Source organism: Falco biarmicus, chromosome 1 (genome assembly GCF_023638135.1).
Source record: "Falco biarmicus isolate bFalBia1 chromosome 1, bFalBia1.pri, whole genome shotgun sequence".
Classification (NCBI taxonomy): Eukaryota; Metazoa; Chordata; class Aves; order Falconiformes; family Falconidae; genus Falco; species Falco biarmicus.
The window spans coordinates 103,923,357-103,936,058 of record NC_079288.1 but is presented as its reverse complement, the minus strand read 5'-3'; the positions used below and the strand labels follow the sequence as shown (position 1 = coordinate 103,936,058).

Genomic DNA, 12,702 nt, shown 5'->3' with positions numbered 1-12,702 from the left:
GCGTAGCAGCAAAGAGGCACTGCCTGGAAAAAGCTGGCTACAGCAGCTGCACCAGGCACCAAAAATAAAAGTTCTGTTCCTTACTGGTTTGGATCTTAACAGGTGCCAAACCCTCCACAGTTTAACATTTAACTCAACTAGAAAAAGTATGCAGCATTTCCCAAGTCAGAAAAGACAACACCCCTGTCCCACTTCTCTTCCTCTATCTAACCTTGATACAGGAATAAAAGCCCAAGGGAACTTTTATTTTGCTGCCACAAAGAACAACTTTTATCTGGGGAGCAGGCAGCACCCAGCAGCTTATTGGTAAATCCACTCACAGAACTGTATGAAAGGTACACTCGCAAAAAAGGTAAAAAGTTACAGAGCTACAAAAATTCACATGCTACTAAACTACTCTTCTTGGTAATCAATACCACTAGTACTGCTGTATTAGCCACTGGAAAAGTCTGTATTTCTTCAGACTTGCTTATGAATTTTCTCACATTATATTTAGCAGGATTTTGGTTCATAAGCAGCTCAAGAAAAATGACCAAAAACCTCAGCAGAAAGCACATCCAAAAGCACTAAGAAGCTACAGTTAAACCTACAGCCAAGGGAACCAAAAAAGTTACCTACTCTTCAATTCTGTAAGCAATCACTGTACTTAAATACACACCAGCCACATCACAGCTCTGTGGGATAACCATGCTGCAAGAGTTTTGGCTTCCTCCATACAGATATAAAATTCACCCAACTGCTCCATCAGAACTCACTTCCCCGAGGCAACAACTTGAAGGGAGTCCAAATGGACAGACACTCCTCAGGCATGCTTGCTGGCACCTGTGTTACTTGGCACGTTCCGAGAATGACAGAACTTCCAGGAGCTCTGCTTTCTGCACAGACTTCAATAAAAAGGCAAATCTCACAACACCGTGAAACACTCAGAGTTAAGAACCTCATGGGAGGCTCAAGGCTGCTGTAGAATGGGGTTTCTTTCTCCCATCAACATTCAATTTTCTACGTGAAATAATCACAACATCCTCTTCAAGTGATCCCAGCAAGATGACAGGTACAAGTCAGGTACAAACAGTACTATCTTCAACAGAGGAGATATGTAGCTCTGGGTGAACACTGTGGTTTAAAAACTTAAGACAGAAAAGGAATCGAACAGCAACCTACTCAGTGGCATTTCCACCTTTAAGCATCCCACATCCATAGTGGGCCTCAGAGTCTTCCTACATTATGTTCTGTAGCACGAAGACATGAAACCAGCTGTTAACAGCATATTAGAGAAGAAATTTATTGATACCGATGGAGTGGTGATCTCTTCTTGTACTTACATAGGCATCTGTGGCTGCATACAATTTTTGCTCCTCACTGAGTGGAAACTCTTCCCAGTTACTACAGCGAACAGACTTATCCTTCAAAAGCTGCTTGCCAAAAAGGTGTTTTACCAGACCATTTAGACTCCATACCTCCTTACACTTCAGCTGGGGGAAGAAAAACACAGAACAGCAGGCTTGTTTAAAGGGGAAAGCCACTGGACCTGACAGAAAACATTCCTGGAAGTGGCAAAGCATACTTAATCCCTCATTAGCAACAAGGAGCTCTGGGTTAGTCAGAACAAACTATTTTCTCAAAGCAGTAACTGTTCTTCAGGCCTAATTCTGCTCTCATCATATTAAAAGATAGTTTGGCCATTTGGAAGCTGTACTTCCCTGCCCTGAAACTGTATTAATAGTTAGAGGCCATACGTACATTGTCAAGCTGGAAAGATGGCATTAGGGCCAGGTGAGTCCACACAACGTGAGGTGCTGTTGTCACCCTACCAAAACCAGGAAATCTGCGCAACGTAGTCTCCAGTTTGATTAAAAGAAGTCAGACTTAAACAGCAACCCCTCTCCCCTCCAGGATTTTTCTACCATTTGCCTTCCTAATTAGAGAAGCTTAAGCACCAGGAATTTAAATATAAACACAGGAATATTGAAGCCTGCCTGTAAGTGTTCTGTCACCTTTTGCAAGTCCAGAACCAAGCACAACCAAAGAGTGCAGCTACCGACCGTGACACTGCTCAGTGTGCTGGGAAGCAGTTCATCAGAAGACTAAAAGTCACCCTGCCACACTGCTGTTTTCACTTGCTTTTGTAATCATACTTGTCAGTCACAGTTCCTACATGCTATTGTCTCCATCAGTTTGGGAAGCTTCCCTTCAGACCCCAAGGAGCCAAGACTCACAGATGCAGCCTTCTGCTATTCCAACTTGCAAGCACTTGCAAAACAGGCAGCAGTGTCAAGTCTAACAGTGGCAGTGCAGCATTATCAGCTCATCCCCTTAAATATGGTATAAAAAAAAAAGTGTACCAACTGTTCGTTTTAGTTTTCCCCCAGCCCTCCCCCTCGTATTGTGCCAATATGTATAACCCTATTCTTTGCTCTCCCAAGCTTCACTTTCAAGTTTATTTTTGGTTTGTTTTCTCTCTAGCAGAAAACTTTAAAGCTGCTATTGGAGATCACGATGCTCATCTTCATAACAAGTTATCCTGAAGTCTGATACTGGAATAAAAAAAAAAAAGGGGGGGGAGGGCGCAAACTGAGGAAACTCCAGATCTGAAAAGAAACAGCTTAATTTGTACAGCTTCCAACCCACTAGGAACTGAAACTTCAAGCGGGTTCATATGGAGAGCACTGCCCCAAATGCTGATGATACATCACGCTCCCCTCTCCCCCACAACGATTTAATTACACAGGGTACAGAAAGGACGGAACAGACAAAGGTTCAAGTAGTATTATTCAGGGCAAAAATCTGTTCTCTGCCAGGAAGGCACAATTGTTGCTATTATCCTACCAAACAAAAAAATGCATAGAAGGAAAGAGAAGTGCATGGAGATGCTGAGTGCAGGTAAGGAAAAGCCTTGAATATACAATAAGACAGAAAAGCTTTAAGGGACACACTAAAAATAAGAATGGCAGGCTCATATGGAAGGTAATAAACCTTTTACTCTTTTCCCTAATAAGATGGCATAAATCTGTACCGCAAATAACATCTAACTAGAATCCAACTAAACTGAAGCTCAAGGTGTGCCAAATGCAACACTACTTCTAAACAGTGGGTCATCAGGCACTGGAAACTGCATCCATGCGACAGAGGCAACACCAGCTTCAGAGTGACAGAAAAAGATAGATCTGCAGCTTCAGATCATGTGGCAATTGCTTCCTCCCAGCACCAAGCAAGCCATTGCAGGAGGGCTGCCTCCTTTCAAAGGGCATCAGTCCTCCCACTGTCTCTGCAGCGTTTCTGGCATCTTATTTTAATGGTTCAGCCATTGCTGTGAGAAGTGCACCGTTGCCAGTAGAAGCCTTACTTGACACCGTTTGACAGTTTCCATCACTAAGTAGTAAAGAAAACACACCTGCAGCTGAATTAAAAAGCCATACCTGGTAAATGCAAGAGGAGAACAGACTCAGAAGGGGACAAACATTCATTAAGAGCCGGCTCACTGAAAGATGGTACTTAGTGCTGCAGACTTCGAGAGTTAAGCTTTTTTAAGAAGTTACAATACATCTCTGCTTTATTCTACAGAGTACATTTGCTATCAGAATCGAGCTCCTATGAAGACAAGGAAGCCTCCTTCTGTGTAGCACAATAACAAGATTCCCTCCCACAACAAAAAGGTTTTAAGTTTTACTTTCTCATTAGCAACGTCAGCCAGCTCCACAAAGCTCTTCAGTTTGATTTCAAAGTCACTCATCAGCTTCCATTGATCTCCCTCAATTCCTACGCCAACTTTTTTAATTGTTTCATCTTCGAGCAGTCTTTTGAGTCCCTTGGGAAAACCTAAAATAGATTAAGCCCAAACATGAGAAACTAAATACTGGAAGATGCCAGAAAGTCTAATGGAAATGACAAAATCCTAGCACAAATGCCATCCGCAAAAACCTGTGCTTTTAAAGGAAAATTCCCCACTGTTGCTCTGTTTATGTCACTGTTTGTACTCTGGAATCACTGGAAATACCAACTGCTTGTAACATGTCATCTGCAAACAAGCAGGAATGAAATATTTGAAACAAAAATTCATGCTGCATCTGAAAACAAATCAAGTAAAGAAAGTAAACAACCCTATTTCATTTGTCTTGCTGATTGTTAAATCAAATACTGAAAAGGCAACCTCTAACCGAAAAAGGTATTTTAATTCTCAGAATTGGATGCTCATGAAACCAAATGCAGTATTTTCCACTTTATTCCTTCCCAGGTTTTGCTATTTCACATTCCCAGTAAACAGTTTAAGCCACAAACACAGGGAATCACCCAGAAAACAAGATTCTGTGAAGGCATACTCAGTGTTAACGCTGGGCTGGTCCAACAATAGCGTTTGGAAAACCGACTTAGCCAACCAGATCCTCTGCCAAGCCCAGACAAGTCAGTCTTGTAAGTAAGAAAAGAAAATACTTCAGGATTTAGACATCTGCTAGGTAATGTATTTTGATTTATCCCAACCTGATGGCACAGCAATCCTGGATCAAAGGGTATTTTCACATTTATAGGACTGAATAAGAGCATGCAACTTTCATATCAGGTTTTCTACAGGAAGGAACAGCCGCAGAAGCTTCACACTTGAATGAAAGCAGCTTTTTTCTCCCCTCTGTGTTTGCTTCCATTTAAGATTCAGAGCATCTCATATAAATACCTACTTTCAGGACCCCACAGCTGGATACCCTGAATTAGTCTCAAGTGTCATTTTAGTACCTAAAACCACATAGTATCTGGCTTGGTTCTGATTTCCAATTTCACCTTTTCACTACTGTAATATTTATTTCTATATTTCATCCACCACTTTGCATCACTGATTTTATTTTTACACGACTATCTCCACACTTTTATGGCTACCACCGACATACTACATGGACAATTTTGCAACTACAGCCACAACCAGCTGTGTTGTGGATTATGAAGTTGCAGGTCCCAGGCAAAGCATTAGAAAATTACTGTTAAAAATCCACGAAACTGCAGTAGCCTTGTGCTGTGAGGTGCAGACAAAGCACCTCAGCCATAATATATGGAGAGACCTCTGTAGAGGAGATACAGTTGAGCCGAGTAAATGCCTGCAATGTACACAGCTGACTTCACAAGGGATTTTCACCTAAGAATATTGTCACAAAAACCTTCAAGGACAAGAATTTCCCAGTAGAGGACTTGTGTTTCACTTCCTCCAGTTCTAGAAAAGTGACCATATGAACTAAAAACATCCAAGGTCAAGACTGTATAGAGGAGGCTACAACCCAAGAAACAAGCCACCTTTTCTTAGAAGTCTGTAAAGAAAAAAAAAAGTGGGAAATTATTCAAGAATCTCCCTGATAGATATATGTAACTTCTGTCCTTTATACATAGTCCAAGAACTCTCCACGCTTGCTCCTGCAGAAGAAAGCATTATTCTTTTGCCTCAAAAAATTGTCTTATCCAACTGGATAATTCTGCCAACATCTCTATTCCTGTAGATCAAATTTATTTTGCATAAGCAGAAATTGGCTGTGGTTCCTGCAAAAAAGTTGTCGTCTCACTCAAATCGCATCTCCCATTGAGAAGAACAGAAATTTTAGAAAATTATTTGGGAGAAAACACCATCTTCTGCTGTAACATGAAGTAGCCCACATGCAACTGTACTCAGCATCAAACATCTTCACTTTCAGAATTAAAAGCATTTCAGCTCTTTATGACTCCTTCCCTTAGCTTCCTTTCCTCAAATCCTTTTCTTTTGTGCAGTTGTACCTTTCTGCCTCCTGAATTGAATAGCCTCCAGCAATTAAATTTTCCACCCCATTTGCTATAAATGACAAAGGATTGAGCACCAACATTAAAACTTATCGCTGTTATACCTCAGCATGCACACCCCAGGGAAATCAGAGACATCTCACAGGCATAGCTTCAATCTAACATTCAAACCAAAGGTTATAAAACTGCAGCCTCCTTCCCTCATTCCTGTGTTCCCTATTTAGAAGCTTTTATTCACATCCATAATGAATTCAGTCTCTGTTGAGCACAACTCCTTCTCTCCCCACAGCTGCATCACACCAGGTATCCAGTATTCTTTCTGAAAACCAGTGTCACAAAATGCAGGTATTAGGAACAAACTGCACAACAGCCATCATTTTTGAGGGGTTTTGTTATTATAGCCAAATTAACAAGAAACACAGCCTGCTAAATTTAGGTTCGTTGGTTTTGGCACTAAACAGAAAGCTCATTACACGAGCAGGGAATTGAATTTTTAAAACTGAATTAAAATTTTCTTTCCCAGAGAGAAAAATAATCCTCAAGATTTCCGCTCCCCCCTCCCCCCCCCCCCGCCCCCCGTTCAGAACCTAAAATGCCATATGCCAGCACACAGGGCAGGACTTGGGCTAAGATTCCCTTGATATGCATAGGCAATACTCAGAATATATCCCTTGATTATAGGTCGGAAAGAGGACAAGGATGGGTTTTTACTATTCAACATAGTATGAAATACCAGCTATTGCTCAAGGCCTAAAGTTCAAAATTAATCACCAGAAACAGAAGGTAACTCATGCCCTAACTAATAAGAGAGGAAGTACGGTACCTGACATTGAAGAAACATGGAACAAATAACACTTCTCCTCAGTTACACATATCTGGATTACAGCTATTTTTGCCATTTTTCCTTTGGCGTATGATGGTGGCCATTCAATATCAAATCCAACAGCAGCCCCATCTGACAAACTCTGCCTGAAAAGAAACAGATATTCTTCACATTTGACTGTTCTTCTACCAAGATTTAAAATACCAGGCTTAAGTCATCTTACATAAAGGCAATTAAGAGAATCACAGTCAGCGCATCCTTCCTTTTACACGTAAGGGATACAGAAACCATTTTAAAATCAAGACCATAAGGAGGTGAAATTCCTGCTGGTTCCAAAAGCTACAAGAAGCCCTTCAAACCTCAGCAGACCTTACTGCACACAAGCAGTAGCAGAGCAAGCTGTGGTGGGTTAACCCTGGCTGGAGACCAGGTGCCCACCAAAGCCCCTCTATCAACCCCCCTTCCTCAGCTGGACAGGTGAGAAAAAACAGGTCAAGATAAGGACAGGGAGATCACTCACTATCACTGGTAAAACACTCTACTTGGGGAAATTAGCTTCATTTATTACAAAAAAATCAGGGTAGGACAATGAGAAATAAAACCTAGTCTTAAAAACACATTCCCTCCACTCTTCCCTTCTTCCTGGGCTTAACTTCACTCCCAGTTTTCTCTCCCTCCTCCCCATCCAGCAGCACAGGGGGACAGGGATGGGGGTTGCAGTCAGTTCATTGCATGTTGTCTCCTGCTGCTCCTTCCTCCTCAAGGGGAGGACTCCTCACAGGCCTCCCCTGCTCCAGCACAGGGCCTCTCCTATGGGAGACAGTCTCCACAAACTGCTCCAGCATGGGTCCCTCCCACAGGCTGCAGTCCTTCAGGAACAGCCTGCTCCAGCCTGGGTCCCTCAGGGGGTCACCAGCCCTGACAGCAACCCTGCTCCTGCCTGGGCTCCTCTCCATGGGGCCACAGGTCCTGCCAGGGGCCTGGTCCAGCACAGGCTTCCCACAGGGTCACAGCCTCCTTCGGGCACCCACCTGCTCTAGCATGGGGTCCTCCCCAGGCTGCAGGTGGGGATCTGTCCCACTGTTCACCTCCATGGGCTGGGGGTAGCAGCCTGGCTCACTGTGGGCTTCACCTCAGGCTGCTGGGGAGTCTCTGCTCCAGCACCAGGAGCACCTCCTGCCTTCCATCACTGGCCTGGGTGTCTGCAGGGCTGTTTCTCACATTCTCACTCCTCCCTCTAGCTTCGATTGCACAGGTTTTCTTCTTTCCCCTTCTTAAATACCTTATCCCAGAGTTGCTACCACAGCTGCTGATGGGCTCAGCCATGGTGAGCAGCAGGTCTCTCTTAGAGCTGGCTGGCATTGGCTCCATCGGACACAGGGGAAGCTTTAGCGGGTTCTCACAGAAGTCACCCCTGCAGCCCCCCCACCCCCGACCAAAACCTCACCACACAAAACCAACACACAAGGCTCAGGAGAGCACCAGGTACAAATATTCCCTTGGAAGCTTGTTCTTTATCTATTCCACTGCACTGAAAGTTTTGTATAGTATTTCCCGCCCCCCCCCCCCCCCCCCAGCAGCAGCATGAGCTCTGCTATGCAAAAAGGGGAGAAAAATAATTATCTGTTTGCATCATGAATTTACTACCTTTTCTTCATACAGTCCCCAGTTATGAATTAACAGATATATTTGATTTCTTACAGCTCATACTTCCCTGTGAAGTCACTGAAGTTCATGGAATCATCCATGCTGTGAAGGGCAAAGAACCTGCATTAGAACTGCTTCTGCTTAAAGGGACTGCAAGGTTCGGTGGTAGCATCTCCCATAAAAAGACCAAATGGGAAAGCTGTAACAGCACAGCACAGCTGAGAGGTATTTTTAAACCATCACACACTATATACAGCCAGGGATCTCTCTCACCGAGATAGTTCACCACCACAAGGAATAGGTTCAGTTTGGACTTGCAATCAGTAAGACACATTTGGCACACATAAGACAGCTAACGTGACCAGATGTTATCTGTCTGAACTGTCCTCTGGACACATCAAACAATCAGCCAGGAGAAGTCAGAGAAGAGCCAAGACCTTTTTAAAAAAGGAAAAGGGACTCAAAAAAGAAGAAAAAATATAAGTAAGAGCTATTACCTGATATCTTCTGAGAGAAGGGAACAGTCACTGGCTTCGTAGCTGTAAACAATAAAGCCGCAGAACTCTAAGAATGGCAGTCCATCTTCCAAAACGCTCCTCTGAACAACAGACTTCTGTCAAATGACATTTGGAAGAGGCTCTGTTACCAGCCACACCTAATCCTGCCACAGAGATGCATCAGCAGGACAACTGCTGCGCACCGCTTTAACAGATTATCCCCGCTGGCTCTGGCAGTTACTGAAACCTTGCAGCAGAACTGTGCTCCACAAGCAGGGCTACTATCACTGTCAGCCAGCAACAGGGTGACACCCTCCTTTATAAAAACATTCGGGCTCGTGCCCCAATTTCTCTGCTTAACTCCAAGCACTCAAACTGAAGTCACACAAGCTGAGTTTTCATCTCAGTTTAGTTGGATTCTTCCCATCAAAGAGATTGAGTTGCTTCCCAAGAACAAGGTCAGGGGAAAAAAAAAAAGTCATTTTTGACAGCATCTAAAACTCCACTGACTTAAAACTATGTGCAACATTTAAAAGACCGATATCTTCCATCAACTTTTTGGTCTAAAAATTGAAGCTTTAAGCACATAAGGTAAAACATAACATTATAGTTGGCATTTTTTCCTCCCTTTCTAAAGGATCTTTACTAAGAGTTACTGGATGAGAAACTTACTTGAACTGCCGAACTTCTGATTACATTGACTTGCCTGAAAAACCTTCAGGCTGGTTAAACACGTTCAAGTAAGCTATGATGCCAGTAATAGCAAATACAGTTAAGTATCACACAGTAACACTTGAAGCACAAAACTGCCTTGTCAATTCAAAGAGGCCACAATACACAAAACAGCTCTTCACTCAGTTTCAGAAACAGTAAGTTGCCTCGAAGGGGGAGATTCTGAAACAAAGATACTGCTGATTTCATGTTGGCACAACAAAACGTTTCCTCCAGTTAATGAAGGGTGAAAGTTTAATCAAAACCCTCCCTCAAAACGGCTTGTTGAGGCAGGGTGCCACAGTACCCAGGCTGTACCACAGCAAATTAAATTCATGTTGGTTTTAATAAGGACATTTCTTAATATCCATGCTACTAATTTCTTGCTCTCACTATATAGAAGGAAAACTGCTGAAGAGAGTCTTCTGCTTTTCATTCATTAATTAGTTTTCTGATTGTTAAAACAGTTTCAGATGTTATGGGGAGTCCCTTTCAAGGGAGAAATTTTATACTGAAACTGCTCATGTATGCAAGAAAAAACCTTCCAAGGACACATTAATGTTTTTGGAATGCCAGAAGTTGACATAATCTTGATAAATTAATTCTTCTGATACCTCTGAGCTGCACAACCTTCTGAAATACTGAAGATGTACAAAAGCAGAAAGCCAGAGGGCCTTACCAGAATCAACTCCCCTGTCAGGCTACATTCTGAACTCTCAAATTACACATATGAAAAATCCCCAGTCCTTGATGATGTACAGCCCACAATACTGTGTCAGTAACACATCAAAAGCTCCCTTATACTTGCTGGTTTTGCCACTGAAATTCAAGATTGTCAGGAAGAAATCTCTATCGAGATAACAGCAGCAACCTTTGGCCAATAGACGGTATTTTTAGTTAAGTGACTTTAACACGCTAGTTCAACCAATACAAACACAAGAGTACTAAATTTAATGACAGCTCATAGGATAACACAGCTGTAAATGTATACAACTACCAGAAGCACAAGTTTAACTACAAGTATGCAGTCCAATGTTGTTTTATTATGCAGCCTGCAACTAAGTCCCCTTGTGTGATCACATACCTTTTTATCACCCCCAGCTCCCCCTTGGTTTTGCGTAAGCATCCACTGAGGATATTTATTCTGCAGACTAGAAGTTAGCAAATCCATTTTATTCGTTTTTCCACACTTCTGTTACATTTACATAATATAAAAAAAAAAAAAAAAGAAAGAACAGTCAGCTTGTATAGAGGCAAGCTGTTAGTTATATCATCAGGCCAGAACGAGTTTATGGAAGACCACCACCTTGAACTTCAACTGCTTTGCATGCAAGAATGGACATCTACAGAGCTCCCCGCGTTAAAAGCTGGAAGAGCTTTAGGCATTATCTTTTTGCTCACTTGTCATTTTCTTGTCAGAAGACAAGAAACAAACATCAACAGGAAAACCTCCAAGTCCTTCCCGGAAAAAAAAGTTCAGTCTAGTTCTGTTCAGAGTTGCTGATCTCCACAAGAGTCCACCTACTGCCATGTCTGGCTAACACAGCCCTCGTTTATTAGACAAGCCTGTCTTGTGTTTTAGGTAGCAGCACAGGAACCAGCCACTTAGCTTAAAAGCAGTCAGCAGCATTTTTCTGATTTTGTCAGCAAATGCAAATACAAAAAAAGAAATATCAGACACACACATCACCCCGAAGCTGCATTCCCCTCACAAGGCCTCAGGGCTGTAAGCCCACAGCCAAGATAAGCAAAACCAGGCAGAATTCCTAGGGCAAAACTACAGTGAAACAAGGCACATGCTGCTAAGCTCTCTCATGCTGACAGGATGATGGCTGAGCTTACTTATGATTTTCCCAATGCCACATTAAAAATAAATGAGCTCACCAAGCTGAGGCAGCCTATTCCCAGGGCATCAGGAAACAGGGCACATCCCTGGAACAGGAAGGCACACGACAGAGAAGTTACAGGATACTTAATTAGGAAGACACGCTGTCCGAAACAGCAGATTTTCAGCCCTGATGACTGGGGTTTTCTTTCAGGAAGTGGAGCAGGATTTTCCAGTTGTGCACAAATGATGACAGGGTCAGACCTCCTCCAGCTTCTCCCTGGACTGCTTCTAGTGTGGTTAAGAAATCCTCCTGAAGATGGAGCAGAACAGTTCACAAAGAAAGAATTTCTCACCTGCTTCTTTCTACTAGTCCCCAGGTGCTCAATACACTTTAACAACAAAATCAGGCCACTAGTGTCTTGGTAAGAAAGTACTTTCCAGCTGCACTTCCTCACCAACAAGGAAGCATAAATCCTAGGCAAATTGTGCTGCTTCAGTTCTTCAGTACTCAAGAACTCTTTGGTTACCTGCCTGCTTCTGCAGTAGCGTAACCAACCACCTCAAAGCCAACTCCACAGAGTATTTTAATACTAAACCAGTCACCAAGTAGCTACCTGCAAGACGCCTCAATCAGAGCCTCGAGCCACAACTGCCAGGAACAAGAGGGAGCAGCAGAGGCTAGAAAGAAGCAGGGAAGGGCCACCCAACAGCAGCCACCCCACAACCCCAGCACCACGTTCCCCAAAATCAGCTCAAAGTTCAAGGGCCCCCGGTGAGCAAGCACGGCTCACCGCCGCATCGCCCGCACAGCCCGGCACCTCAACCTGTGAGCGCCAAGCACTGCAGGGCCAGCTGCCAGCCGCCAGCCGACGGTCGCTCCGAGCTGCCACGGGGCCCCCTCGGGACAACCGGCAGCAGGCCCAGAGCCGCCCAGCGGGAACTACCGCGCCGCAGGGCGGGGAGGGACCCAGCCTGCCCCTCTGCCTCGCGTCCCGCAGGGCAGGCAGGGCCCGTCGGTGCCCGTGCAGGCCGCTGCACACCGAGCGGCAGCGGGAGGACGGGCGGCCCGCTCCCCTCCGCTCACCCGCCCCACCGGGGAGGCCCGAGGGCCCGGTGACGGCCTCAACGCTCAGCGATCGCCGCCCGCCGCGCCAGCAGCGGCTCAGCCACCATGCGTCACGGTGCGTCGCGCGCGTAATACGTCACAGGGTGGCCCCGCCCGCTCCCGCGCCCCCCCGCGGCCGGCTGTCTCCCCGGGCGGCAGCGGCGGGAGGTTATCCGAGGTGACGCGCGTGCGCGCTGTGCCGGCGGGCCGGCGGCCGCGGGGCATTGTGGGCAGTGTAGTCCCGGGGCCGGGCGGGCCGCGCACCCTCCGGCGAGCCGGCGGCTCCCACCGCGCTGCCGCCGCCGCCGCCGCCGCTGCTGCCGCCGCCGTCCTCGGCCGGGCG

The 12,702-nt window shown here is 45.0% G+C and overlaps 1 protein-coding gene across 14 annotated transcripts in view; it reads right to left on the bottom strand.

The window, feature by feature from the left end:
* WRN (WRN RecQ like helicase) overlaps nt 1-12,492 on the bottom strand; it is a 47,240-nt gene extending 34,748 nt beyond the window's left edge. For 3 of the 14 annotated variants that reach the window (XM_056355521.1, XM_056355549.1, XM_056355542.1), the window contains exons 1-7: nt 11,311-12,013; nt 10,511-10,618; nt 8,716-8,831; nt 8,273-8,320; nt 6,572-6,717; nt 3,668-3,816; nt 1,323-1,472 (exon numbers count right to left, since the gene is read on the bottom strand). In XM_056355521.1, the coding sequence (XP_056211496.1) occupies nt 1,323-1,472; nt 3,668-3,816; nt 6,572-6,717; nt 8,273-8,320; nt 8,716-8,831; nt 10,511-10,597 (696 nt within the window). In that variant the 5' untranslated portion in view covers nt 10,598-10,618; nt 11,311-12,013. Of the gene's footprint in view, nt 1-1,322; nt 1,473-3,667; nt 3,817-5,852; nt 6,068-6,571; nt 6,718-8,272; nt 8,321-8,715; nt 8,832-10,510; nt 10,619-11,310; nt 12,016-12,338 lie in introns of those variants that run through there. The other 11 variants (XM_056355563.1, XM_056355572.1, XM_056355621.1 and 8 more) reach the window with 9 other exon arrangements.
* Between the last annotated feature and the right edge of the window lie 210 nt (nt 12,493-12,702).